At 39.1% G+C, this 27,305-nt stretch overlaps 1 protein-coding gene across 5 annotated transcripts in view; it reads right to left on the bottom strand.

The window, feature by feature from the left end:
• Ccdc25 (coiled-coil domain containing 25) overlaps positions 1-22,887 on the bottom strand; it is a 41,596-nt gene extending 18,709 nt beyond the window's left edge. The window contains exons 1-5 of one of the 5 annotated variants that reach the window (XM_026398887.2): positions 22,684-22,887; positions 18,111-18,158; positions 12,910-12,949; positions 8,161-8,212; positions 681-756 (exon numbers count right to left, since the gene is read on the bottom strand). In XM_026398887.2, coding sequence (XP_026254672.1) covers positions 681-756; positions 8,161-8,212; positions 12,910-12,949; positions 18,111-18,158; positions 22,684-22,711 — 244 coding nt within the window. In that variant the 5' untranslated portion in view covers positions 22,712-22,887. Of the gene's footprint in view, positions 1-680; positions 757-8,160; positions 8,213-12,909; positions 12,950-18,070; positions 18,159-22,683 lie in introns of those variants that run through there. The other 4 variants (XM_077792441.1, XM_026398889.2, XM_077792444.1 and 1 more) reach the window with 4 other exon arrangements.
• Between the last annotated feature and the right edge of the window lie 4,418 nt (positions 22,888-27,305).

The following is a 27,305-nucleotide window of genomic DNA, read 5'->3' as shown; positions in this document are numbered from 1 at the left end:
TGGAAGGAGACCCTCAGGGTTATACAAAATTACATACAAGAGGAAGTGAGGGGAAAGGGAAAAACAGTACAAGGGGGAGGAATGAATTACAGTAGTGGGGGTAGAGAGAGAAGAGGGGAGGGGAGGGGAGGGGAGGGGGATAGTAGAGGATAGGAAAGGCAGCAGAATACAACAGACATGAGTATATCAATATGTAAAGCAATGAAGTGTAACTGATGTGATTCTGCAAGCTGTATACGGGGTAAAATGGGAGTTCATAACCCGCTTGAATCAAAATGTGAAATATGATATATCAAGAACTATGTAATGTTTTGAACAACCAACATTAAAAAAAAAAATTAAAAAAAAAATAAAGCCAAAAGATACATCTCTCTTGCTTAGCTATCAACATTACCAAATTTCCAAGTCTTTTTACAAATAATCTTAGGGGTGGGCAGATCCAGATGTCCTACTTTCTATTTAAGGTAAGGAAAAGAGCTGACTTGAAACAGTGAAAATTTGAAGGGCAGGGAGATAAACTTTTAGTTCTTTAACAGAGAGCAAAACTGCCACCCACTATAAAGATATAATCTGCTAGTCCTTTGATGCAAACCAAAGTCAACTGCATGTTCTCTAAGATGTAATCTATTTCAGACACAGAAAGTCAATGCCAATTCAAAAAATACCTTAGGAAAACTGACCTTGAATGCTATTGGCCTTCACAAGGTGGGCACAGTCCATCAGCACTTCCTTTGGAATGTCTTCTATTTTCTCTCCCTGAAACACAAAAGTAATCAAATGGTCCACATTCCCTTGCTTCTGACAGATACTACAGCACTTAAACAGTATTTCTGCCTTGCTTGCTAGGTTTGAGTTTATTACAAGTAGGGGCTCTTCAATTACATTACAGAACACTGAAAAGCAAAGTAAATTTTCTATGTCCATCATGGGAATATTTATTTAAATTAAGAGAAGACAGTAATATGGAAAAAATAAATCATAGTTATATCAAAACATTAACTGTAATTATGTCTGAGTAATATCTGCTCTCTTCTTATTCTTCTGGAAACCGTGTGGAAAAAGGTGCCTATTTTTTTAAATTATTATTATTATTTTTATTGGTTCTACTTAGTTGTACATGACAGCTGAATGCATTTCAATTCATTGTACACAAATGGAGCACAACATTTCAATTCTCTTTTTGTACATGGTATAGAGGTGCACCATTCGTGCAATCATACATGTACCTAGGGGTAATGATGTCCACCTCATTCCACCATCTTTCCTATCCCCATAACTCCTTCCCACCCTCGCCTTTGCCCAATCCAAAGTTCTTCCGTTCTTCCCATGCCCCACCCCCATCACAAATCAGCATCTACTAACCAGAGAAAATATTTGGCCTTTAGTTTTTTGGGATTGGCTTCTTCACTTAGAATAATATTCTCCAACTCCATCCATTTACCTGCAAATGCCATAATTTTACTCTCCTTTAATGCTGAGTAATAATCCATTGTATATATATACTACAGTTTGCTATAAACATTGGTGTGGCTATGTCGCTATAGTATGCTGATTTTAAGCCCTTAGGTATAGACCAAGGAGAGGGATAGCTGGGTTAAATGGTGGTTCCATTCCAAGTTTTCTTAGGAATCTCCATACTGCTTTCCAAAAGGGTTGCACCAATTTGCAGTCCCACCAGCAATGTATGAGTGTACCTTTTCCCCCAAATCCTCTCCAACACTTATTATTGCTTGTATTCTTGATTAACTGCCATTCTGACTGGGGTGACATGAAATCTCTTCACTTCAATGATTGTTTCCTTTGCTGAGGAGAGGCTTTTTAGTTTGAATCCATCCCATTTATTGATTCTTAATTTTATTTCTTGCACTTTTGGAGTCTTTTTAAGGAAGTTAGGACCTAATTTCATTTGCATTTCTCTAATTACTAATGATGCTGAATACTTTTTAATATATTTGTTGATCACTGGTATATTTTCTTCAGAGAAGTGTCTGTTCAGTTCCTTAGCCTATTTATTGGTTGGATTGTCTTTTTTTTTTTTTTTGGTATTAAGTCTTTTGAGTTCTTTATATCCTGGAGATTAGTGCTCTACTGATGTGCGTGTGGTAAAAATTTGCTCGAAAAATGTAGGCTCTCTCTTCACCTCAATGATTGTTTCCTCTGCTGAGGAGAGGTTTTTTTAGTTTGAATCCATCCTATTTATTGATTCTTGATTTTATTTCTTGCACTTTTGGAATCTTTTTAAGGAAGTTAGGACCTCATCTGACATGATGGAGATTTGGGCCTACTTTTTCATCTACTAGGCGCAGGGTCTCTGGCTAATTCCTATGTCCTTAATCCACTTTGAGTTTTGTGCATGGTGAGAAATAGAGGTTTGATTTCATTTTGCTACATATGGATTTCCAGTTTTCCTAGCACCATTTGTTGAAGGGGCTATCCTTTCTCCAATGTATGTTTTTAGCATCTTTGTCTAGTATGAGACAACTGTATTTATATGGGTTTGTCTCTGTGTACCATTCTATACAGAGAAGACATTCTAAAGGAAGTTTGTACCATTTAAGGGCTGTAGTATCTGTCAGCAGCAAGGAATTGACCATTTGATTACTTTTGTGTTTCAGGGAGAGAAAATAGAAGACATTCCAAAGGAAGTCTGTACCATTCTATTCTGTATCATTGGTCTACATGTCTATTTTGGTACCAATACCGTGTTGTTTTTGTTACTATTGTTCTGTAGTACAGTTTAAGGTCTGGTATTGTGATGCCTTCTGCTTCACTTTTTTTTTTTTTTTTTTTTTTTTTTTTTGGGGCTAAGGATTGCTTTGGCTATTCTGGGTCTCTTATTTTTCCAAATAAATTTCATGATTTTTTTTCTAGTTCTATGAAGAATGTCATTGGATTTTTTTTTTTTTAACATTTATTCTTTAGTTGTAGGTGCACACAATACCTTTATTTAATTACCCAGTGCCTCATGCATGCCAGGAGAGTGCTTTTCCTCTGAGCCATAACCCCAGCCCCGTCATTGGGATTTTAATAGGAATTGCAGTAAATCCGTATAACAGTTTTAGTAGTGTGGCCATTTTGACAATATAAATTCTGCCTATCCAAGAGCATGGGAGATCTTTCCATCTTCTAAGGTCTTCCTCAATTTCCTTCTTTAGTGTTCTGTAGTTTTAATTGTAGAGGTCTTCCACCTCTTTTGTTAGATTGATTTCCAAGCATTTTATATTTTTTGAGGCTATTTTCAATGAGGTAGTTTTCCTAATTTCTCTTTCAGTAGATTCTTCACTTATGTATATAGAAATGCATTTGATTTATGGGTATTGATTTCATATCCTGCTACTTTGCTGAATTCATTTATTAGTTCTAGAAGTTTACTGGTGAAATTTCTTGGATATTCTAAATATAGAATCATGTCATCGGCAAATAGTGATAGTTTCAGTTTTTCTTTTTTTATGTGTATCCCTTTAATTTCTTTTGTCTGATTGCTCTGGCGATGGTGCCTATTTTTGACTACCCAAACTCTTGCTGGTTGAATGAAGTCCCTATAATTCCTCTGAAAAAGATAACTGAAGAGTTCTTGTGGGTTTTCTAACCCCAAACATAATTAGGAACAAAACGTCTGTGCTAGAACTTAGCCACTCACTGTGAAAGAGAAGTAACACAGATAAGATCAATCCTTTTTCTCTACAAAACCTATATTAAATTAAAGAGCAATTCAAGATAGCAAAAATATTCCAAGGTAAGAGTAAATGGATATCAGTTCAGTACTGGCTCCTATTTGGTATGCGATTACAGAAACACCTGTTTGAGAATGAATGTTCCACCTAATTAAATATCGAGATAAATTAAACTCCTTCCATTATGTTACTCAAACTTTCATTTTATTTTATTTTATTTTTTTTGGCCCTAGGGATAGAACCAGGGGTGCTTTACCATGAAGTTACACCCCCAGTCCTTTTTATTTTTTAAGATAGGGTCTCACTAAGTTGTCCAGGCTGGCCTAGAACTTGCAATCTTCCTGAGTTGCTAGGATTACACGTGTGAGCCATCAAACTTGGCAAATTTTTTTCATTTTAATTGTTTTAAATGGGAACTTCTTAAACATATAAATTTTGGCCCAGAGTAAGTAATCTAATTTTGTCACTACTTTCAAGCACATCTCATTCCATTACAAGACCATTTTAATACAGGATTTTGCAATAATATCTTAGTAACTCAGTATCTTCATCATTAATATTGACCATTATACTGGGTTATAATAACATTAATTAAATACACAGACATTTACTCCATGATTTTTTTTTTTTTAAAAGCTGCCATTTCGAGTGCCCACTATGTTCCAGGTACAGTAAATAGTCCTGTGAAATATCCTCACCCTGCCAATGAAGAGAATGAATCTTAGTGAAGTTAAGTAGCAAGGCCAAGGCCCATTATGTCTGGTAGGTGATGGAGCTGAGAGATGGTACTGTTTTAAAACTATACTCTAAAACCAAACCCCAGGCTTAGGTTACTTATAGAGTTCTAGCAGCACCATACAGTTCCTTGGTCCTTGATGTCAAGCTATGACCCAATATGTTTCCTTACTATCTGTGGCTGTCGCTATTCCTAAAAAGTCATCTCCTATCCTTATTTTGCTACTTCCAATATTATATGAACAAAAAAGGGCTGAGGTTGTGGCTCAGTGGTAGAGCGTTCGCCTAGCATGTGCAAGGCCCTGGGTTCGATCCTTAGCACCTCATAAAAAATAAATAAGTAAAATAAAGGTACTAACTACAACTAAAAAATAAATATTAAATAATATGAACAAAAAGAAAAAATCATCCAATTTAGCACTCTGCATAAAGTCAGAGGAAGTGAGCTCAAAGTGTCCAAGTACTTTCAATATGTGAAGGCCAGAATTTTGATGGTAGGTTTTGTGCCATCAGTTAATGGAGAAACCTCTAGGTAGGTGAGCTTTTTCTGTGTGAGACTATAAAAGAGCATTGCTGAATATCCATGATTCAAGGTATGGGTTGAATTCAATTAAATTTAACAACAACAACAACAACAACAATAATGAATGCATATAGTGCTTCGCATATGACATGAGACATTCTAAGTGCTTTAAGACAGACTGGGCCATTTAGACCCCACAATGATTCAACAAGTTGGCCCCTCCCACAATGGAGGAAATAGGCAGTCAAGTAATGTGCTCAAAGTCAAAAGGTTAGTAAGCTGTACAGCCAGTATTCAAATCCAGCACTTCGGCTCTGGCTGGGTTGCAACCACTTAGCCTTGTACATCTCCAATACATATTTGGTATCTACCAAGTACCAGGGACTAATCAGTCCTCAAAAAATCAACAATGCTAGGCACAGTGGTGCATACCCATAATCCCAGTGATTGAGGAGGCTGAGACAGAGGATCAAGGCCAGTCAGCAATTCAGTGATACCCTAAGCAACTTAGAGAAAACCTGCCTTGAAATAAAAGAGGCTGGAACGTGGCTCAGTGGTTAAGCACCCCTGGATTCAATCTCTGGTACCAATTAAAAAAAAAAAAAAAATCAAAAGTACAAGTAAAAATTGGGCACAAGTTTAACCCTGCTGTAAATTCAGAAGTTAGTATTTCAGCCATCGTGTACTTATTAAAATAGGGTTTATATATACATATTTTGTTGTTGTTGTTGTTGTTATAAAACCTAAAAAGTTTTTGGAAAAAAACTGGATAGCAAACAGCATTTTAAACTAGCACAATACTCTGAAGGCCATTTAGCAAAAAGGAGTTTACTGAAATATATATATCTTTTGACCAAATATTTCCATTTCTAAAAATTAATCTAAGAAACTAATTCAGAAGAAGAACAGAAAGTAACTCATATAAAGGTAGTTCTTATTAGGAATTCATAATGCTGACAAATTGTAAATAATTATGTTCTGATAAAGATTTCTTATTAATTGTGGCATATGATCAATGCCATGTAGCCAGTCAGAATAATAAATATAAAAAATAATACAGAAACATGAAAAGGTCCATAAGCCGTCACTTAAAAAGTAATACAATCAGCCAGGAAAAGCCAGGATAGATTCAGATTGAGGAAAAAAAGAGAAGGACATCACATTACTGGAAGGAGGACAGAAAAAAAACAATTTATATGTAACTTAGGAAAGCAATGTTTTGATGAAAACCACTGGACAAAAAGACAAAACTATCTGCACACCAAATACTCTAGCAGATAGTGTTGTTTCTCAAGTGGATGGATATAGGTTAGCAATTCTGAAACCAGCTATGCATATACTGGAGACAAATGAATAAGTGGAAGGGAGGCTTCTCACTGCTGCAGTTAAGTGCGTGGGGAAGGCTAGAATGAGCCCAGATTAGTCACAGGAAGCAATATGTGTTCAGATTTACCTTAACATGGACACGATGAAGAGATAGAAAAACGATGATAGCAGATACGAGTATATACATGGATTCATGGACAGACATTTCCTAGTTCTGTCAGTTGGGAGGAGCTAGAGCAACAACACTCTAGAAGCAACAGTCACACCCAGAGCCCAGATCTTCATTTTGAAATATCAATCACCAAGAAAAGGAACCAAGGTTCCTTGTAGAAATGGCTGATTGTACATCTGGGGCAGGAATAATACAAGATGTGCCTGCAGCATCTCATAGGGACAAAAGGTAAGGAAGTGCTCAAAATGGGGAGCTAAGCAGGCACATCATGGGCAACAGTAACACAGCACCAAAACATAACCCAATGTATAAAAGAAACAAGAGTCCACAATGATACAAATAAATGGGGGAAAAGACAAATCTTCCTTCCAGAACTCCAAATAAAATATGTAGATGCTCTGTATTCTAGAAAGTGAAATTAATTCTTTCCCTTGCCCCATTGAGTAGGAGTTGGGTTTAGTGCATTGCTAGAAATGGGGAGAAAAGCAGCTTCACAGTGGAGCAATCTGGCATACACTACCCTGGCAGGTAATTGAGACTCACAGGATCAGTGATGAATCATGTCAGTGAGTGCACCCCCTGATGTAATTAATGAGCAGAGCAACTCCCTCTGTGGTTCTCTTACCCCAAACCCATAACCTCAGTCTAGTCATGAGAAAAATATCAGAAAAACTCAGATCAAGAGAGATTCTACAGAATCCCTGATCAAACTGTCAAAGTCATGAAAAATAGGTAAAGAGTGAGAAAATATCACAAACCAGGAGACAGAGCAGATGTGACTACTAAATGCAATGTAGTACCCTAGACTGGATCCTGGAACATGAAAACAACATTAACAGAAAAACTGATGAAGTTCAAATAGAGTCCAGAGTTGAGCTAATAGTAATATATCAAGGTTGGCTTCTTAGTTTTGACAAATGTACCTTGGTAATACAAGATGGAAATGATAAGGAAAACTATATGGGAACTCGCTATACTATGTTCACAACTGTTCTATAAATCTAAAATTACTCCAAAGTGAAAAGTTGGGAAATATACATATATACATATGGGGACGTATATGCCCTGTGATTCAACTATTCGAAATATGTGAATATTTGGAATATTCATATATCCATTTCCATGAATGAGTGGAAAAATAGTGTACTATATTACGAGGGAACATTAAATCTCTTTTCCTTTATATTATAAGGCAAAAGAATCACATGAGCCTGAGAAAAAGGAACCACTGGAGCAGACAGAAAGTCTGGTGGGGGCTGGGGATGTGGCTCAAGTGGTAGCGCGCTCGCCTGCCATGCGTGCGGCCCGGGTTCGATCCTCAGCACCACATACCAACAAAGATGTTGTGTCCGCCGAGAACTAAAAAAAATAAATATTAAAAATTCTCTCTCTCTCTCTCTCTCCTCTCTCACTCTCTCTTAAAAAAAAAAAAAAAAAAAAAGAAAGTCTGGTGGTATCCAACTAAAAGAAAGAGCTTGCAAAGTGGACACTCAACACACCTGAACCACCAAGACAAGGCAATGCTTCTACGTAGGAAATACATAGTATGGCCCCTTCACAGTCTCAGAAATCACCTAGAATTTTCCAGTAATTTTCTGAGTCATGGGGAAGGCCTAGATTTTGAAACATTTATTATTTCAACTAACTTAACAGCAGAAAAAGAATAAAGAATAAGATATGATGCTTAACACTAAAGAAAAAGTAATGAATCCATGTTTAAATTCAGTTACCTTATGTAATCGAAGGTATACGTGAGCTGAAGAGAGTTTGTCCACATGAAACCTACAAAGAATGAAAATCACTTTTAGCAAGAGATATGAGATAACCATCTCCTTGGTCACTTGCATTTAAAGCATTCCATTCCCAAACTGTATTCACTCAGGGCCTACCACAGGCCATGGGAGTTATGCCACCGTGTGTGGTTAAGTGCCAAGATGAGTAAGATAATAAATATTAAATGCCCTGAGAAAAGTGATTCTTCAAGTGATAAAAAGAGCTTTCTGTGATCAAAGTGTTCATGGAAGAAATAAGATTTGGCTGTCCCCTGACTGAAGCACACACAGGACTAAAAGGAAAAACAGAAAAAGAAATTACAGATGAGAAGAGAAGGGAATGACAGAAGTTGCTGAGACTCCAATGTTGCCAGCCTGGGAGATCTGCAGGACCACAGACTGGAGTAGCCTGGAGCATTCTGAGTTTCAAACAATGACAAAACAGCCACAAGTGAATGTCAAGTACAGATTTGGGAAAATTAGGTAAGGTCTAAAGTCAGTAAGCTCAGATTAACAAATTCATCCAGCCCTATACTCCGACAATGACACTAACATGTGTCCTCAGGATGAACACTGTCTTTATGGCATTGTCTAAAAAACATTCAGGATATCTCTAATCCCAGTGTCATAAATCAATCTTTCATTAAGGCTCCAAAATCCATCAATTTAATTAAATTCTTTAAAACTGATGTGACATTTCGGAATATTGTATTTTTCAAGTTTACAAGTCAACAAAGTCAACTCTCTCTTTACAACACCCAGAGAAGCCTCCAAAGTCCTAATATCAAAAAATAAACAAGGTAACGCATGATTACATTTTGTGATTCTGTTAACTTTTGTCCTTACTTTTCCAGAGTAAGTGTTCAATAAAATCTATCATTAAATCCCATTTTATATTTTGCTAGACATTTTCTTAGCATCAATTTTTTTTGTGGGGGAGGAAAGGTACCAGGGATTGAACTCAGGGACATTCGACCAACTAAGCCACATCTCCAGCCCTATTTTGTATATTATTTAGGGACAGGGTCTCAATGAGTTGCTTAGTGCTTCGTCATTGCTGAGGCTGGCTTTGAACTCGAGATCCTCTTGCCTCAACCTCCTGAGCTACTGGGATTACAGGTGTGGGTCACCGCACCTGGTTACCTCCTCATCTTCTTTCAGAATCCTAGAAAAATCTGCACTACTAACCAAGTCCAACTGAGAAACACCTTCTCCCATTCTAACAGTCAACAGCTTTTAAGCCAGTTCTCTATTTACAATTCCTTCCTATATACTCAAAATAGCTAGGTTGTTTTCTGATTTTTCTTCTTTTTTTTTTTTGGTGCTGGGGATTGAACCCAGGCCTTGTGCATTCAAGGGAAGCACTATACCAACTGAGCTATAACCCCAGCCCTTGTTTTCTATTTTTCTTTAAGGTCTCTGATGTGAAATTTTGCCAAAAGAAATACCCAAACAATTCAATATACAGTTATTAAGTTCACACATAATAGTCAAAGTACCAAAAAACACAGAGGAGTATCACAGCCAATATATACCAATTTCAGGTTTGTACATAGCAAGTGTACTGCTACAAAGGGTGGGGGAGTAGACAGAACTTCGGGGCTTTGATGAAATGTTGGGGGGGGGAATTATTTTAAGCAAGTTTTCTTTAAAATTCCTTCCCAAATGCTCACTTAAAGTTTAAATTATGCCCACTAGTTCCTCTTCATATCTTCCTGTTCCTGATTAATTCCTGCTGCCCTTTACCAAATACAGACTAGAAATTTCACTAAGAGAGTATCAATAACTCAAGGGAACATAGATGCAAAGTCCCACAAGTGAGGACACTAAATTCCTTAATGAGGTCTGTGAAAACCCTGCTCATTAGGCATTCTGGAGGCAGTAAATGCACACTGTTTCTAGTTTTCTCATTTAAAATATAATCTAGTTCCATTCTCACTTAATCCTAGGAAAATTCTTTGCTTAAAGGAATCTCAGGAGGTTTTCTGGAATAGATTCAGATATTGACAGCCACAGAGGTAAAGTCGCAAATATTTCATCAAAGTGAACCAGTGTTTTAAAATCTACCCAGGAAGGTAGAGCAACACAGAATCACTCTTGGCACTCCCTAGAAGACTGCCAGGCTGACATGAACTGGAATGGGTCTTGAGTTTGGGGCCTATTTCAACTCACATCAGTTCTAAAAAAACTTACGAAAATAAAAGTCAATCATGTCTAACCATAGTCACTAACCTCTAGACTATTAAAGAGGGTCAAAACAGGACTCTAGGAATCTACAGACACCAATTTGACACACACAAACCTTGATGAAATTAAACATTCAAGTCATAATTTATTGTCAGCTGTAAATTAGAAATTTCTCTTCCACTCGAAATGACTTTTATGCTGCAACTGAACCTATAACATTTTTATGCTGATATTTATGTCTCAAAGTTGATATGCTAAAAATGTACAGCAGGTAAGCTATCTAACAGGATAGTCATTCTAATTTCCTTGAGAGAGTCTAGAGATCTTTGAGCTTTAAGGACAACAGAAACTATTCCAGCTGGGGGGGGACAGGGCAGAGGTGCTCAGAGCAGAGATAAGAAGAAACTGGTTACTGGGCAGAAACATCTGGGGGGAATCACTTCTAGAAGGGCAGAGACCTAGTCAATTAGGAAGTCAACAAATATCTATTAAACATCTACTACATGTTAGAACCTATGCCCTGTACCGGGGACACAGCAGTTAACAAAGCAGGTAGATTGCTGTCTTCATGGAGCTCAGTCTAGGGTCCTTGGAAGGTAGGCAATACTCAACCTAAAAGTTCTCAGCAGAGTAAACCACCCACCTGAGGTAAGGGGGCACTAAGCAGAGTCTAACCTGAAGACACATCTGAGTTCAGATAACAGGATATTGTGCTGGGATAGATTTTCCTTTTAAGTCTTTAAAATTTCTCATGTTCCTTGGACTTCTTGGATCCTTGGTATGGATTTTATAGAAAGTAGATAGAAGGACATGTCCTCTGGGGATATGAACTGGCCTCTTCATGAAGCTAGAAAGAAAACCCTCCAGGGAGTCCCTACACACAGGCAGGGGTGTGAGCATAGCCACATCTGGGGGTGGCTTTAGTTTTTAGACTCTATGCAATATTTCTGTTGTTAAATACTCAATGCTATATACCTTATTAAAAATTCAGCCAGGCATGGTGGTGCTGCAATCCCAGAGGCTTGAGAGGCTGAGACACGAGGATTATAGCCTCAGCAATTTAGCAAGGGCCTAAGTAACTTAGCAAGACCATCTCAAAATAAAACATAAAAAGGGCTAGGAATGTGGCTCAGTAGTTAAGTGTCCCTAAATTTAACTCCAGGTACCAAATAAATAAATAAATAAACTCTTCTAAAACATTGGAATTTAAATGCTATCACTCTAAGGAATTAAATGAAGAGTCTAAGCTCACATTATAAAAAAGAGGTCTAGAGAGAGCTGTAGGAATGGCCTAGGGGAAGAAAAAATAACCAGAAGCCAAAAGAGTGGCACCGTGAGGGAAAAAAAGACCAGTTCATCTTAACTTTGATTTCCTCATCTAAAAAATGAGTATAATAGCAATACTTATCTTACAGTATCACTGAGAAATAAAGTATTAACAGAAGTAAACACGTCACAGTATGTAGCATATAGATAAGTGCTTGAAAAATATCTATTATTACTATCATATCAAAGTAAACAGGATATGAGAAACAGATCTTTAGGACCAACATTTGGTACCAGATGTTACAAGCTGGGGATACCCCACTAAACAGGCAAAATAGGCTCTGAGAGAGAGAGATTATGAGGGTCAAAGTGAGTGGTGGAAGCTGGAGATGGAAAAGGAAAGCAACCGAGTGAGAGAACAGTAGAAGACAGAGAGAGAGAGAGAGAGAGAGAGAGAGAGAGAGAGAGAGAGAGCGCGAGAGCGTGCGCGCGCGCGCGCATGCACACTGAAAGCCTGTGTACTTTTCAAAAGGACTAGGTCTGTGTGGAAGGAAAGTACTCATAGGATTCTGACAGAGAAAGAGAAAATTCAGCTAAAATGAAGGAGTCCTTTTGTTCATTTTTTGGTCATTGTTTTCTTTTAGGACTGGGTTTAATGAGCAGCAAAATGAATGATCTTGGAGAGAAGCTAAGAAAGTATATATTATTTAAACAGTTTCCACAAATAATATTGGAAAGAAGGGACAGGGGTAGATCAAAACAGGGCTAAGATCATCAGGGAGGACAAAAGGAGCCCATCTGTTTCCTTTAATGCTGGACCAGGTCAGACACAGCTTGCAGTCCACTGACATAGATGCCTGTTTCTTTCACTGCGTCTTGGGAAAGTCTTATCCCTCTACTCAATGGGTCTGAACAAGTGTGGTGTCTTAGTAACTTGCCACAAGGTGACCAACAGGCAGTAAAAGGAAGCCTATGTCCTGAAGGCCTTTGCTCTCAGGCCTGAGATCAAACCCCAAGGCATTATAGCCAGTTCACATGGTCATTATAAACAAAGGGAACCAGCCTTGTCACAGAACACACATAAACAAAAATACAAAGCACAAATTCTAGTGACAGAAGCAGGGTGGCAGGCCACACCTAAGAAAATAAACAATCCATAAAGCAGAATCAAAAGTGTTACTTACCAACCGATGTGATTCTACAATCTTTGTAATGTTTTGAATAACCAAAAAAAAAAAAAAAAGTGTTACTTACCAAATATCTTCAGGCCAGCCATACTTTATCAGATCTTCATCTATAGTAAAAGAGAACACAGAAAAGTTAAAATAGAAAGTTTTTACAATTGGACAATATAAACTGCATAATTTTTAATACTTCTTTTCGGTATTAGGTATTAAACTCATGGGCACTTGACCACTGGGCCACATCCCCAACCATGTTTTGTATTTTATTTAAAGACAGGGTCTCACTCAGTTGCTTGGCACCTTGCCATTGCTAAAACTGACTTTGAACTTGAGATCCTCCTGCCTCAGCCTCCCAAGCTGCTGGGATTACAACTGTGTGCCACTGTGCCCAGCTAATTTTAATACTTTTAATCTGATACCCAAAGATATTTCTATTAGAAGATAACAAAAGTAACACTGGTAAAACAGAGCAGCTGAGAATTTAGATGGCACTCTGGAAAACTGATTCACTGTAAAAATATAGCTTCACTAAAACTTCAAAGAACTGATTGCATTTTAATTATTTAAGAAAAAAATAACTCAATCATATAAATATAGAAAAATCAGTAATAAAACATCAGAAGTATAAAAAATTAAAAATCATCTAAAGTTACATCACATGGTGGAAATAAAATACCATGGAAAAAGGTGAAAGGGTGAAAAGTATTTGTTTTGGGTAGAGTTTGGAACATGGCTTTTGTACGTACAGGGCAGGGAGCTGATGTTTTGCTTTTTGCTCTTTGTTTGATTAGAAGCAACAATAAATATTTATTATTTTAGTTCTTTTTTTCCTGCAATGCATAAAAATACAGATAAGCGAAGAGAACATGACTATAAAAAGAAACTGAAACATGTAATACAAATAAAGGAATAGAAGCTGATATTTTTATCATTACACTAACATTCTATTACTATTTGACCTTTTTTTTTTGGTACTGAGGATTGAACTCAGGGGCACTCAACCACTGAGCCACATCCCCAGCCCTATTTTGTATTTTATTTAGAGACAAGGTCTCACTGAGTTGCTTAGTGCCTCGCTTTTGCTGAGACTGGCTTTGGACTCCTGATCCTCCTGTCTCAGCCTTCCAAGCCGCTAGGATTACAGGCCTGTGCCACCATGCCAGGCATTATTTGACTTTTTAAATTAAATATGTGGTAGATAAAAATAAGATTCTAAGAACATTTTAGAAAACAACCACTACAGAAAGGTTGTGTTAGTATACACTTCTAATAGCTATATTAATAATTAGGAATAATTATGTTTTTATACAACGGTATTTAAATATTAAATAACAATTTAAAAATTATAAGGTAAACATAATGATTCATGTGATGATTTAAAATATAATCAAGAAAGTAGAGGACACATAACTTAAGTGGGGGGCAAATCTTGGATAAAGGCACTCTAGTGACTGCTAACACCACGAGCAGACACCATAAGTCCTCCAAGGGCTTTCTATCACCTTAAGTGGAAAGTTGAGCAAATAGCCAATAGGCAATAGAAAAAGCAAAGGGAAGTGTGCAACCCAGTGTTCTTTAGTATGCAGCTGCAGCATGTGGCTCCCTCATGACACCTGCTGGCTGTGAAAAGGAACAGACCTAGAGCTGTTCATGGAAGTACATCTTTTCATTTACACTTTCTTTATGACTGCTCTAGTCCTTCAGCCTGAAATCCTCAGGAATATCAGAAATTATATACCAACAGGAGGCTTTGAAAATGCTCCACCCTCTCTCATAAGGCAAACTGGGACAGGCTGACTCTCCCAAATGACTCAAAGATTCCTTAGGAGAAAATGTTCTATACAATAATGATGGCAAAATGCCATTCTAAAGGGCTCTAGATATCCAGATTTACATGTATTGACACAAATTCTACATCTACCTGTATTTCTACTGCAGCCACTACAAGGATTCTGCAATCGCAACTCCTCCTCCACAAAGCTTTCTCGGCTCCCAGGGCCTCTAACCACACTTAACATCTCTCATCTCTCTACTTGTACAGCACTTGCTATTCGTAGGACTTCATTTTGTCCACACTTCTTTGGGGTGATTATTATGAATATTTACTGAGCAGCTACCATGCTTTAAATTCTATTTATTCTTGTTTTTTTTTTTTTTTTAAAGGTACGAGAATGGTATCTGGGAAATTCTCTCACTGAGCTACACCCTCAGCCCTTCTTATTTATCTTTATGTATTTATTTATTTTGTCCAAACTTTTAAAAATTGATTTTATTTTTTAGATAAGTTTTAGGTTAACAACAAAATTGACATATACATTTCACACAGGGTAGAATGTGGCCCCACAAAGAGAAGCCCCCAGTGAACAGTAAACTAACACAGAAGAAAGAGACAGGGTAGGGACGTCCCCAGCACAGCTGCCTGAGGTCAGCTCATCTGTGTGAACCAGAAACAGGGCAGCACTTCACTATAAGAAATGTGCAAAGCCACTCAGCAGAGTTGCACAGTGCAAAACTTGAACAATCTATGTAGCTGCTTGGCTATAGGTGTTTCTTAGTAACCCAATTCTCAGGTTCTCTGATATGATAGAAATAAAAGCAAATTTGGTCAGTAGATCTACATTCTTATCTATTATATCAACCATGACTCTTGATATTGTGTTAACTCTTGTTATGTGTTAATGTAACACAGGAAGGTAACATCCTCCTCCATACATTAGGAAGATGCTAGAAGAACAAGTCGAAATTACCTATGACAAATTTATGAGTTACTAGGTTATACTGTGAACTACTTCACCATTACCTCATGCCCAAAGTCAATATCCTAAATTCATTACAAGTGAAAATTGTTTCAAAACACGTTATTTTATTTTGCTGGGTTTGATTTTCTCTTCTTCAAGATGTGATGGTCTTGCTTGCATTGATTCTGCCTTAAGGTAACCATTTTTGGTCTTGTTTATTTTACTACTGTCAAATGCCTTATACAGAAGAATGGACATGAGCCTCTCTAGAGCTGGGGATATAGCTTAGTTGGTAGAGTGCTTGCCTCGCATGCACATGGCCCTGGGTTCAATCCCCAATACCACACGCATACACACACAAACACACACACAAAGAAGTTTAATCAAGCTACCCCTAGAACAGACACTGGTATAGATTACAAAGGGAAAGGGAAAGGAAAATAAAATAAGCAAGCAGCACATGAAGATTAAAGGCAGGAACTTTAGTCAAGGTAACTCTTGACTACTGAAGCAGAGTCATCCAGCCCAGGAGGGCAGTGTCTGCAGTAGGCTGAAGGAGGATCTACAGAAGCTCCAGCGGTACCAACTGCCAATTCCTGAGTGCCCCGTGTGGCCATAACTCAGGACTTCACATGGTCCTCACACAGTGGCCAGTCTTTGCAACTATGCAAGTTAGTTATCAAACCACGAGCCTCTTCTGACATCTAAGAAATCTGAGGTTCAAGGAGGTTTAGTAATGATAAAGCTAGTTTGTTAAAGGGCTGAGATTTTACCCTAGATTGGCATGACTTCAAAGCTGTCTCTTCCAAAACATCCCAGCACCCCAGAAGGAAAGCAGCTGTGCTTTCCAAGCTTAAGGCACACTGATGCTGTTTCCTCCAGTTCTTTGCTGTGGTCTTACCTCCTTCACCTTGATGTTCCACACACTGAGGATCAGTGCTGTAAACTCATTGCTCTCCTAATCAAGAAAGCTCAACTCAGCCAAGCACAGTGATGCACACCTGTAATCACAGGAGCTCAGATGGCTAAGGCAGGAGGCTCGCAAGTTCAAAGCCAGCCTCAGCAACTTAGCAAGTCCCTAAGCAACTCAGCAAGACCTTGTCTCTAAATTAAAAAACAAAAAAAAAACAAAAAACGTCTGGGGATATGGCTAAGTGGTTCAATCTAAAGATAAAGAAAGAAAGAAAGAAAGAAAGAAAGAAAGAAAGAAAGAAAGAAAGAAAGCTCAACTTAGTGCTGGGGGCTTAGCTCAGTGGTAGCATGTGCTTGTGTGCTGGGTTTCTTGCCCAGCACAACCAAAACAACAACAACAACAACAAAAAAAAAAAAAAAAACAAAGAAAAACACCAAAACCAAACTCAGCTTCTCTTTGTTTTCTTCCTTTACTTGTGAAGCCAAAAAGGCTAACTCCTAAATCAATATTTTTCTTTTTAAACTTTAGTTCTGATTCATTAGTGGGCCACAAAATGTTGAGACTACTTTTTTTTTTTATAAACGAAATAAAACAGAAATAGAGGGCCAGACTTGGTTTGCAGATCAATGGCAGAACACCTACCTAGCACATGCAAGGACCTGGGTTCCATCCCCATCACCAAAAAAAAAAAGAAAGAAAGTAGAGGGCATAGCAAATAGTAAATAGTAGAGGTATTTTTTTGTAAATTTTTGTTCTAGTTAAAGGAATATGTACAGCAAAACATAATTTTTTATGTACTTCATACTGAGGAAAGTAGTCAACAAGTTTAAAAAAATTGTTAACATTTCATGACTTAGAAAGAACATCTTCAACCAACAGATAAGTTTCCATGAATCGTTAAGTTGTTAAAAAAAAAAAAAAAAAAAAAAACACAGAAAATGCTTTCTTCAAAGTCCGAATCACAAGCCAGGTGCGTTGGCAGTGGCTCAGGAGGCTGAGGAAGGAGGATCACAAGTTCAAAGCCAGCTCAGCAATAGCGAGGCGCTAAGCAACTCAGTGAGACCCTGTCTCTAAATAAAATACAAAATAAGGCTGGGGATGTGACTCAGTGCCCCTGAATTCAATACTTGGTTCTCCCCGAAAAAAGTCCAAATCACTATTTTTTATTTGATCTAAATTAATACATGCTAACATGATTCATGCTATACAGTCAAATTAATTCTAATATTATCTGATATGATTAAATTCTAGGAGGAGTTCCTTAAAATGGGTGTGATAAATTCTCAAAAGCTGACTTATCAAAGTAGTTGAAAACTCATACCCTGTGCAATCTAAAGAAAACTGATCTCATAGAAGGAAGCACAGGTCACCAGAGACTGGGGAAGATAGGAGAGATTGGTCAATAGATGCAATGGATAAGCTATGTAACCCCTATTTGGTCATTATACAATGTATATATGTATTAAAATATAACACTGTGCCCCATAAATATGCACAATTATTATCTGTCAATTAAAAATTAATTAAAATAAAAAAAAAACTCATCCAATAAATGGGGGTCCAGGGACAACAACACTTACCTGCTGGAAATTTCAAAATCAAATGCTTTTGAAAACTTACTTTCATATTTATCCTTTCCCATGTAAATAGTGTAAGCAGATGAATTAACTATGACAAAACAAACATAAAAAAAATTAGATACTTTTATCATCAAAAACCTGTTTCATGGGGAAAAGAAGTGATAAATGCTCAGATTAGGGGTTGGCAAATCATGGCCCATGGGTCAAATCTGGCCCACCACCCATTTTTGGATAGCCCTCTAGCTAAGAAAGACTTACATTTTTAAAGGGCTGACAAAAAGGAAAACAAAGATTAAGCTCTAGAGACTGTGTATGGCTCAAAGAACCTAAAATATTTACTATCTAGCCCTAAAATGAAAAGATTATCAATCATTATTAAACGATCACTTTCCCACTTTCTACGGAACATAGTTCAATGGCAATTTCCCATACCTTTCTTTGCCTTCCTTAAAAGTTAAAAAAATAAAATAAAACAAACTACACCACAATCATTTAAAGACAGTTTCCTATACTTGGCCAACTTTTATTTAGCATAATAATATGCCCCAGCTATGCCTCAGACAAACCAATTCCCACTACCAGGGCATAGTGGTGAGCATCTGTGTTTTTGAAAGACTTCCAAGTAGATCCTAATATGAAGTCAGGGTTAAAAAACATTATCCTAAATCAAACAGAATATTCTGGGTATGTTTAAGAATGACATTTTTCTTACTGAGGTAATATGTTTTAATACAGGCATCCTTGATCAGGAATAAAACAAGTTTTCTGTTGAAACTGCAACCGATACTGGGTTTCTAAACTTGTTTGATTCCCACTGGATCTAAACTTATAAAGTAATATTCAGTCTACAAAGCCTGAGAGGGTTTGTGGGTGCAGGGTTGGTTGGGCTGGAGAATTTAGAGAACAGAAAACAGACATATATGTAAGCTTGAAAGGCCAGGAAGCAATAATCTTTCATATAAATCCTTATATCAGAGATTGCTTGTTTTTCTTAAATTATCAATACTAGTTGCTTTTCTTGGGGAGGGAAAACTCCCAATTCCACCGGTGAGCATTTGTAATGACTATAGTCCATAGCAGTTGAAAGACAACTTAAAAGAGGGAATGTTTGCATTGACCAGTTGACAGGAACACCTACTTGCTGATGGAGCATTATATTAGTGCAATAAGGCCTCAGCATGTCACGTAACAAATGAAGACTAGGAATAAAACTAAACTGTTTCTCAGGTTCCCTCTATACAGCCTGGCAATATTTAATGTGTATACTCTTGTATTTCCATAATGTTACTGCTAGGAGTACATTCTACTGAAATACTCCACCAGGCAATGATGTTCATGTTATAACCTAAGAATAGCAGAAACTGGTTAAATATACTATGGGGAATGTCCTTAAAATACCACGGGCCCATTAAAGAAGAAATTAAGTGGCAGAATAGTATTTCTGTGAATCTAGATGTAAGATTCAATTTGTAAAAAATAAATGAATATATCATGGTGTCCACACACAGATGTTTACAAATATATGTTTACATATACATTTTGTTTATGTGTATGAATATTCATAAGTTAATAATAGTTACCTTAGGTAGCTTGCTTATAAAGTATACACAGGGCCTTTGTAACTGGAACAAAAATAATTTTTAAAATAACTGAAATAAAAGTTACAACTTAGGCCAAGCTGAGTTAGAAACAAAAAAATGAGAGGAATGTCCTGATGGTTCATCTATTAAAGAGGTGATTAGGAATATGACCACATCAAATTCATACTACAAAGCATTCTGCAAAATAATTCTTCAATTCAAAATTCAAGACTATCTGATTTATGGGCCCACAGACTACCTATACTTGCTAGAAATACAGTAAGACAAATATTTCATTGTTCCATTATAAAAGAGTATATAAAGAATAAAAATCACGCAGACTCTAGCCAAAGATACCACTGTTGGAAAGGGAAAAACAACAACAAAAACCTTCTACAGATTTCCCATTTTTATGCAGTTAATCTTTAGCTGGTTGAAATAACCTTTAGCTTATGCATACCAACCCATTTCTGACTATTCTGTATGTTCAACTTTTTTTCTATATTGGAAATATGTAAAGTTTTACCATAATTTTCCTGGAAAAGTTATTTTCACATTAACTTGACAATTTTCAATGATCTGCTGCCAACTTTAATTTTATTAGAATTAGCCCAAATATTTTTCCAACAGGAAGCAGTTCTGACCTTAAAATGGAAGTCATTGACATAACAGGATCCACAAATTTGCCAAAGTATGCTGTTCTACTGAGGGCTCTTGTGCATACACAATTAGCACTTAAAAGGAGTTTAGAATATTTTAAAGGAAATAAAGCAGCTAGTGTGAAACATATTTAGCAACCTTTATTCCCTGGCTGTATTGTTTATTCTGCTGCGGGTCTAGAATGGATGTCTATTGTGTTGGGGAGTCTCATGAGTAAAGAAGCCATAAAGAGTATGAACTTATAATACCTCAAGAAGGATGAAAATTCTCAGCAGCTTACAATACTAGTATTGTAAGTTTTTATTTATTTACAGGTTTAAATAATAATAAGATTCAAAAGATCAAATCTACAGAGGCAGAGAAATAGCTTATGGCAGGCAGGGAAGTCTAAACTGTGAGAAAAGTAACGATGTGACAATATGATGGAATGGGACAAGCAGAGGGCTGGAAGTTATAACTTCCCTGGGCTTCAATTTTCCTCATCTCTAAAAGCAAAGTACACCCTATCAAAACCCACGCAAACAATATAGTGCTAACTTAAAGCTCACTTTTTAATTCACATAGGAGAGAAGCCTTTATATGTAAGCAATATATGTATGTTCCACTTACTATCAAAGGCATGCATGAATTCACACTGGAGAATATGTAAGTAATGAGGGAAAGTCTTCACTCAATCCAGTCCTTTCACATGCTCAAAAGAATTCACACTGGAGAGGAACCCTGAATAAAGAATGTGGGATGCTTCACTATCACAAGACTTTTTCAGTACTCCTGAGAATGCCAAGGGGAGAGAACTTACATTAACACAAAGCATGTGGGAATGACTATAGTCAGGTCTATTCAATTCACAGATGTAAAGGAAGGCACTACCTTGGATAGAAGAGATATGCAAAAGTCTTCAGTGATTACTTGTAAAAATGCACACTACATTGAAAATCTGAGAATGTGAAAAATACAAGACAGCTGTCAGTTGTAACAAGTAGTTTCAATATCTCCTGAAACTTCCTAATGTAAGGAAGTCATATTGAATCTAAGTGATAGGAAGAGCCTGATACAAAGTAATTTGTAGGGGCTCGGCGGTAGAGCACTTGCCTAGCATGTGTGAGGCACTGGGTTCGATTCTCAGCACCCCATATAAATAAATGAAATAAAGGCCAATTGACAACAAAGTAATTCGTATCGAAAGAAATGACTGAAGTTTTATATATGTATGTATACGTGTACACACACACACACATACATATATACTATGTGTGTGTTTAGCAGTGGTTCATTCTTTAAGTACATCTCTGGAGAATACATTTCCTCATTTTTACTTGTGAAAAGAAACATGACAGTGCATCATGTTTTGTTTAAACAAGAGTGCATGACTTTCATAGGTCATGTTTATTTTACTCAAAGCAGGTAATAAAATTGGGATTAACCCAGAAAATAAAATAGAAGCTCCCCTTTTACAAGTAAGCATGGGGTAGCAACAGAGTGCTATGAGTAAGACATAAAATGCCATTATTTGACTCAACATTTACTGAGAACAATTATGAGTCAGGCACTATGTGAAGTCAGGCCCCTGTCCTCCAGGGGCTTACACTCTACCTCAAACTGATAGCATTTAACGCCATGAGACAAATGCGGTGCAAAAGGAATACGTGGGATGTTAAGGGGGGTCCCAGAAGAGATAAACAATTCCTGGACGCTAGGTTAGGAAAAGCATCTTGGGAAAGATATTCAGAGCTATCTTAATAGAATAAGAATTAACTTATTCTAGACAAAAGGAACAACATGTGCACAGAAACTAAACGGAGCTATACCATTTTGGCAAGCACCTTTTCTTTGCCTGCCAAAACCAAATCAGGAGCATGGTGTCACTTTTCAAAAACCGGAACATCGACTCTTGCCCAGTGAGTGGCTGCTATCGACATTCCAGTCTACCGCTCCGCGCTGCGTCCCAGGCCCTTCCTGGAAGAGTAAGGTGCATTTCCTGTAATAGTCGCTGACCGACGTCTCCTTCTCAATGGGAAGCACTGCCAGACTGCAGCCAGGATGAAGGCCACAGGAGCAGGGGAGAGGCTCGGCGTGCGGGGACGTGAGGATGCCCACGAACTCTGCCCAACTCCAAGGAGCACCGGACTGACGGACGAGGACGATTCCCGGCCGCAAAGACCGCAAGGGCACAGCCCCTCCGCGCCCTCCCAGCCCTGACCAGGGGACACCCGGGGACGCCAGGGTAGCCGAAGGGACCAATGCGCAGGGGGACCGCAGGGGGACCGAAGGGGCGCCGTCGCCGAGGAGGCGCCACAGGACCACGTCCAAGGAAGCGGCAGCCTCCACAGCCAGCTGCCGGCAGGGACCCGCGAAGGCGCGGCGCCCACTCACCGCTGCTGCTAGTGAAGTAGAACACCATGATCCCGACGGCCGTGCGACTACCCCAGAACCCAGCAGCAGGACTCAAATCGAGAAGCTCAGGACACCAGAAGCGCGGCGCCCGCCTGCTCCCCGGAACTCCCGCGCGCACTTCCGGCGGACGTCAGGTCGCGTCATAACGCCGTCCCGTGGGCGCCATCTTTAATCCTGGCGCGGCGGCGTGGCATTAGCCGGGCGCCAGTCACCTGAGGGTTGAGGAAGGGAGGAGGGAGGTAGAACAACTTGTGGTTGGAAAACTCGACGTCTTCTTTAAAGTCTAAAAGGAAAAATGCTATTGGCAGATCTTTCCAGAGCCTACTTCCAGTGCGCATTCGTATCTAGAGGGATATTTATAGATTTTATCCGCCTCCCCTCAACCTTTCCTGGGCTTCAGGAAAGCAGAAACTGCTTTTTCACAGCAAGGGGTATGCTGATCACACAGTGTGGTGCCTAATAGGAGCTCACTACACTCCATTTTAAGTGAACTCAAATTCCTTCGCCAAACTTTAAATTTCTGATTTTTCTACTAGGCCCATCTTGCACTCCCTTGTAAAATCCAGTTTTAGCAAAGACCTCTGTTGCGTCAGTTTATCTGGAACCTTCTGGCACCTACCCTCCGTCACCTCCTGGGTAGTCTCTGATTACCTAGGACTGTCTAGAGCAAGAATCCTGTAGGGCAGTTTAGCCGCAACCCTCCCTACCCCTGATCCTGATGTGTCCCGTTGGTGATTTTCTACCCACTGACCTCCAGCCTGCATATTGGCTGTCTTCTCGCTTGCCCACCCCATATTTGGAGTTGAGATCCATCTCTCTGCCACGGTGCATAACTTCTAAATTCTCACATATTCTAACAAGTATAATAACCTTATTGAACATAATCTCGTTCTAGCTCTGTTAGGACAAATCATGCACACGTGGCAAAGGTGGGAGACTGGAAGCAAACCTGGGATCAGCAGTTTCTAGTGGCGGGGTCTATTGGTGGCAAAAGGCCTGGCTTGGCTCATTTTAGGGGCAGAAAATGGCTCAGGCTGAATAAAGGGTCTGAGCTTCCTTTAGGGTGGAACAGGAAGGTGGATAGGAAATCCCCTGGGGCTTATTGAATTGAGTCAGGTGACAGTCCTGTAAGAGTTCCTTTTGTGTTCCTTTGCTCTGGCTAGGGCCTGGGATTTTAAATGACAAAAGCTTAGGGAAAATGTCCTTGAACTTATTATCTGTATCCTTCAAGCTCCATTGCTTGTAAGGTAAATGTTGGGCATATTAGACTCTGTGCTTCACTTTCTTTGAATCTCCCCAATACAAGTGATAATAGAGAAATTAATTCCAGATATTTTGCTAGGGTTAAGTCAGTTAATAGGCATCAAGGGTTTAGAATGTAGGGATCACTCAAATTAATTGTTATTGATATTCATATTGCTTCTTAGGGTTTGGACTATTCTGACTTTAAATCTAAGGTCTGTCATCTATTACCTATGAGATCAAGCAAATGCCAAACCTCTGAACCTCAGAGGTCCTCTTGCTGTAAGTGGGAATAATCATTTCATGTGAATCTCTCACAGCACTTAGGTGTCTTTTTGTGTATTTTTGAGGGGGGGGGCACTCTGCTACTGAGCCACATTCCAAGCCCTATTTTGTATTTTATTAGAGATAAGGTCTCACTGAGTTGCTTAGCATCTCCCTAAACTGCTGAGGCTGGCTTTGAACTTGCCATCCTCCTGCCCCTGCTTCCTGAGCCATTGGGATTACAAAACTAAGTACACCACCAAGTACTTAGTTTTGATTTAATTAATTTTCTTCTCATAAACAAAAATTCTGAAAGATCATTGTTTTGGACTCTGCTTCTTCATTAAGCCCCAACAGACCAGACCAAACCGAAATGAAGTTTCGGGTGCTAAATGCCACAGACACTGAAGCTTTAAGGAAGCAGATAGATCCCCAAACAGCAGTCTTTCCTGAAAACAGGAGACCCTAGTCTATGGGATCCTGCCTAAGAACTCTTCCTTCCACTTTAACCCTTACAACAAGACCTTGAGGTAACCTTGTGTTCACCAGTATTTTCCTCTTGCTCTACATTCTTGTTTCTACCTTTCAAAACCCAATATTCTGCTACTTCCCAGTGAGAGTTTTCATTCTGTTTTGTAAGCTGGAGGCTGCCCAATTCATGAATCACGAATAAAAGTCAATAAAATCCATAATTAAATTTCTGTTAATTTTGGTGTTTGACAATTCTTCTCATCACTTATCTAAGTTTATTTAGAACTGAAAATGTGCCACAGAATACCATGAATTAGTGACACAAATATAATAGAGCTTTAGGTGATAGACCCAACCTGATCTTTTCTTAAAATTGGGCATCTCGCCACAAAACCATGAAAAGATAATTTCGGCTGTCTTGTTCCTGCCCTTTTGGGAGGGAGAGGCAGCCCAGCAGGTGGAAATAATAAACTTGCTTTAATTTGATTTTAATTGGAGTCAGTGGTCTTTTCTTTCCTCCTCTAACATTAGGAACCTTCGTGTTTCCCAAAGCAAGGACCTACCATGTTCCATAAATAGTAATTCTTTACAGGTTTTATTCTTTGTAAAACGGGAATGATAATACATACATACCTCATAGACTGCGGTGAGGAGTAAGCGAAACAAAACATAAAACAACCGAGAATGCTTGCGAAGTAGATATTTGTACCCAGATTGGACTTCATAAATTTAACTTGAAGAATAAAAAAGTGAAATAGGAACCTAAAATTTTATTGACTTTATAAAAGGTGAAAGTAATGATCAAATTTCAAATGCGAAAAAATATGTGCCTGGAAAATCTTGGAGCGATTACAAAAGCTACTTCCACTAAGTGACTCCACAATTTTATTTTTTTAACCTCGTTTTTTTTAGACCACAACGGGTCTAAAACTACAATTCCCACAATGCATCTCGAAGAGTCCCGAAAATGGAACGCCCCGAGGTCCCAGGAGATTGAGGGAGGCGTGGTTTCCCGGAGGGAAGAGCTCTTTGCCTCCCAAGGGCGGGAGAATCCTGGAGACAGCCTCCTTGGAGGGCGGGGCAAGGGCTAGTGAGCGACCAATCATCGAGCCCATCCTGGAAGCGCTGAGCGGCGACGAATCGGAACGCAGCAGAGACCGCCTGGTCTGGCGCGCGTTAATTTGAATGTGCTCCTGGGACCACTGCGGGACTGAGGAGAGGTCTCCGGACCTTGGTGCGGACCACCACTGCGAGGGTAGAGGCTGGAGGAGAGCCGGGCGCTCTGTGGAACACCGGGGTGAATGTCGAACAGCTTTTGCTCTGGGCCGGGCGGGTTGGCGGGCTGGAGACCGCGCTCGCGGGCACCAGTTTCCATCTTCCGACGCCAGCGTTGTGGGCAGCGCTGCCCGGGCAAGATGCGGAGAGGGCTCTTTTAGACCTTCCCTCTCTCGGCCCCAGAACGGGGCTCCCCGGAGCGCATCTGGACGTGCGTCCCACGGACCCCGGTCCTTCTCTCTGTCCAGCTGTAAAGTCTCGCTGGTGTAATTTGGGGGGTGGGCTATGCATGAGGCAAAGGGAGGGGAGGGAGGGAGGCTCGCTGAGCAGCGTGCCGTCAGTTGCCGAGTTCACCGCAGGAGTTCACCGCAGGACTTGCGGGGGTCCCCTCAGCTGGTAGCCTGGGGGAGGGTTAGGCTTCACCACCCCTCCCCCCCCTCCCTGGGTAGTGGGCATTGAACCCAGGGGCGCTTTACCACGGAGCCACACCTCCAGCTCTTGTTAAGTTTTAAAAAGTTTGAGACGGGGTCTCAATAAGTTGTGCTGAGGACCTTGCTAATTTGCCCAGGCTGGCCTCCAATCTGAGGCTTCAGCCTCCCGAATTCTTGGGCTGACTTCACTCATTTTCCTGCTGGGCTCTGATGAAAAATGACAGTCGGTCTCTGCCTTCATTGAACGCTTAGGCTGTTGAGATGGTTAATAGGAAAATGGGCTAAATGGAATATTAAAGGAGTAAAACTGTGCAATGGAAACAGAGAACTAGATAAACAGTGGGGGGGTGGAGTGAGAGCAATGTCAGGGAAGGTCACCTAATTAGGTGAATTAAGGGGGAAAGTGCCATGATTTAAAGTCTTTTCTATTTGGTAGGATCATTTTCCAGCGTGAAAAATATTTCTTACTGTCGTGTAATATACTCTTTTTAAAATTTATGGTTTAAACCTTTATTAAAGTAATTTGTCTTTTTAAATTCATGGTTTAAACGTAATTTGCCTTGGAAAAAAATCTGTTTCTTGGATTTTCTAGACCATCACTTACCTTTTTTTTTTTTTTATTGTACTGGGGATTGAACTCAGGGACACTGAACCACTGAGCCACATCCCCAGTCCTATTTTTGTATTTTATTTAGAGACAGGGTCTCACTGAGTTTCTTAGTGCCTCCATAAGTTTCTGAGGCTGACTTTGAACTCAAGGTCTTCCTGCCTTAGCCTCTCCAGCCACTGGGATTACAGGCATCACCTCTGACAGCCCTTTTTCAGCCTTTTAAAATTTAATTTTGACGTGATTGTTACACCCATTCGATGAATTTGGTTACTAGCATTGACTTAATTGCTTTTAGGAATTCAATTAAG

Source organism: Urocitellus parryii, chromosome 14 (genome assembly GCF_045843805.1).
Source record: "Urocitellus parryii isolate mUroPar1 chromosome 14, mUroPar1.hap1, whole genome shotgun sequence".
Classification (NCBI taxonomy): domain Eukaryota; kingdom Metazoa; phylum Chordata; class Mammalia; order Rodentia; family Sciuridae; genus Urocitellus; species Urocitellus parryii.
This window is presented reverse-complemented; position numbering and strand designations above follow the sequence as displayed.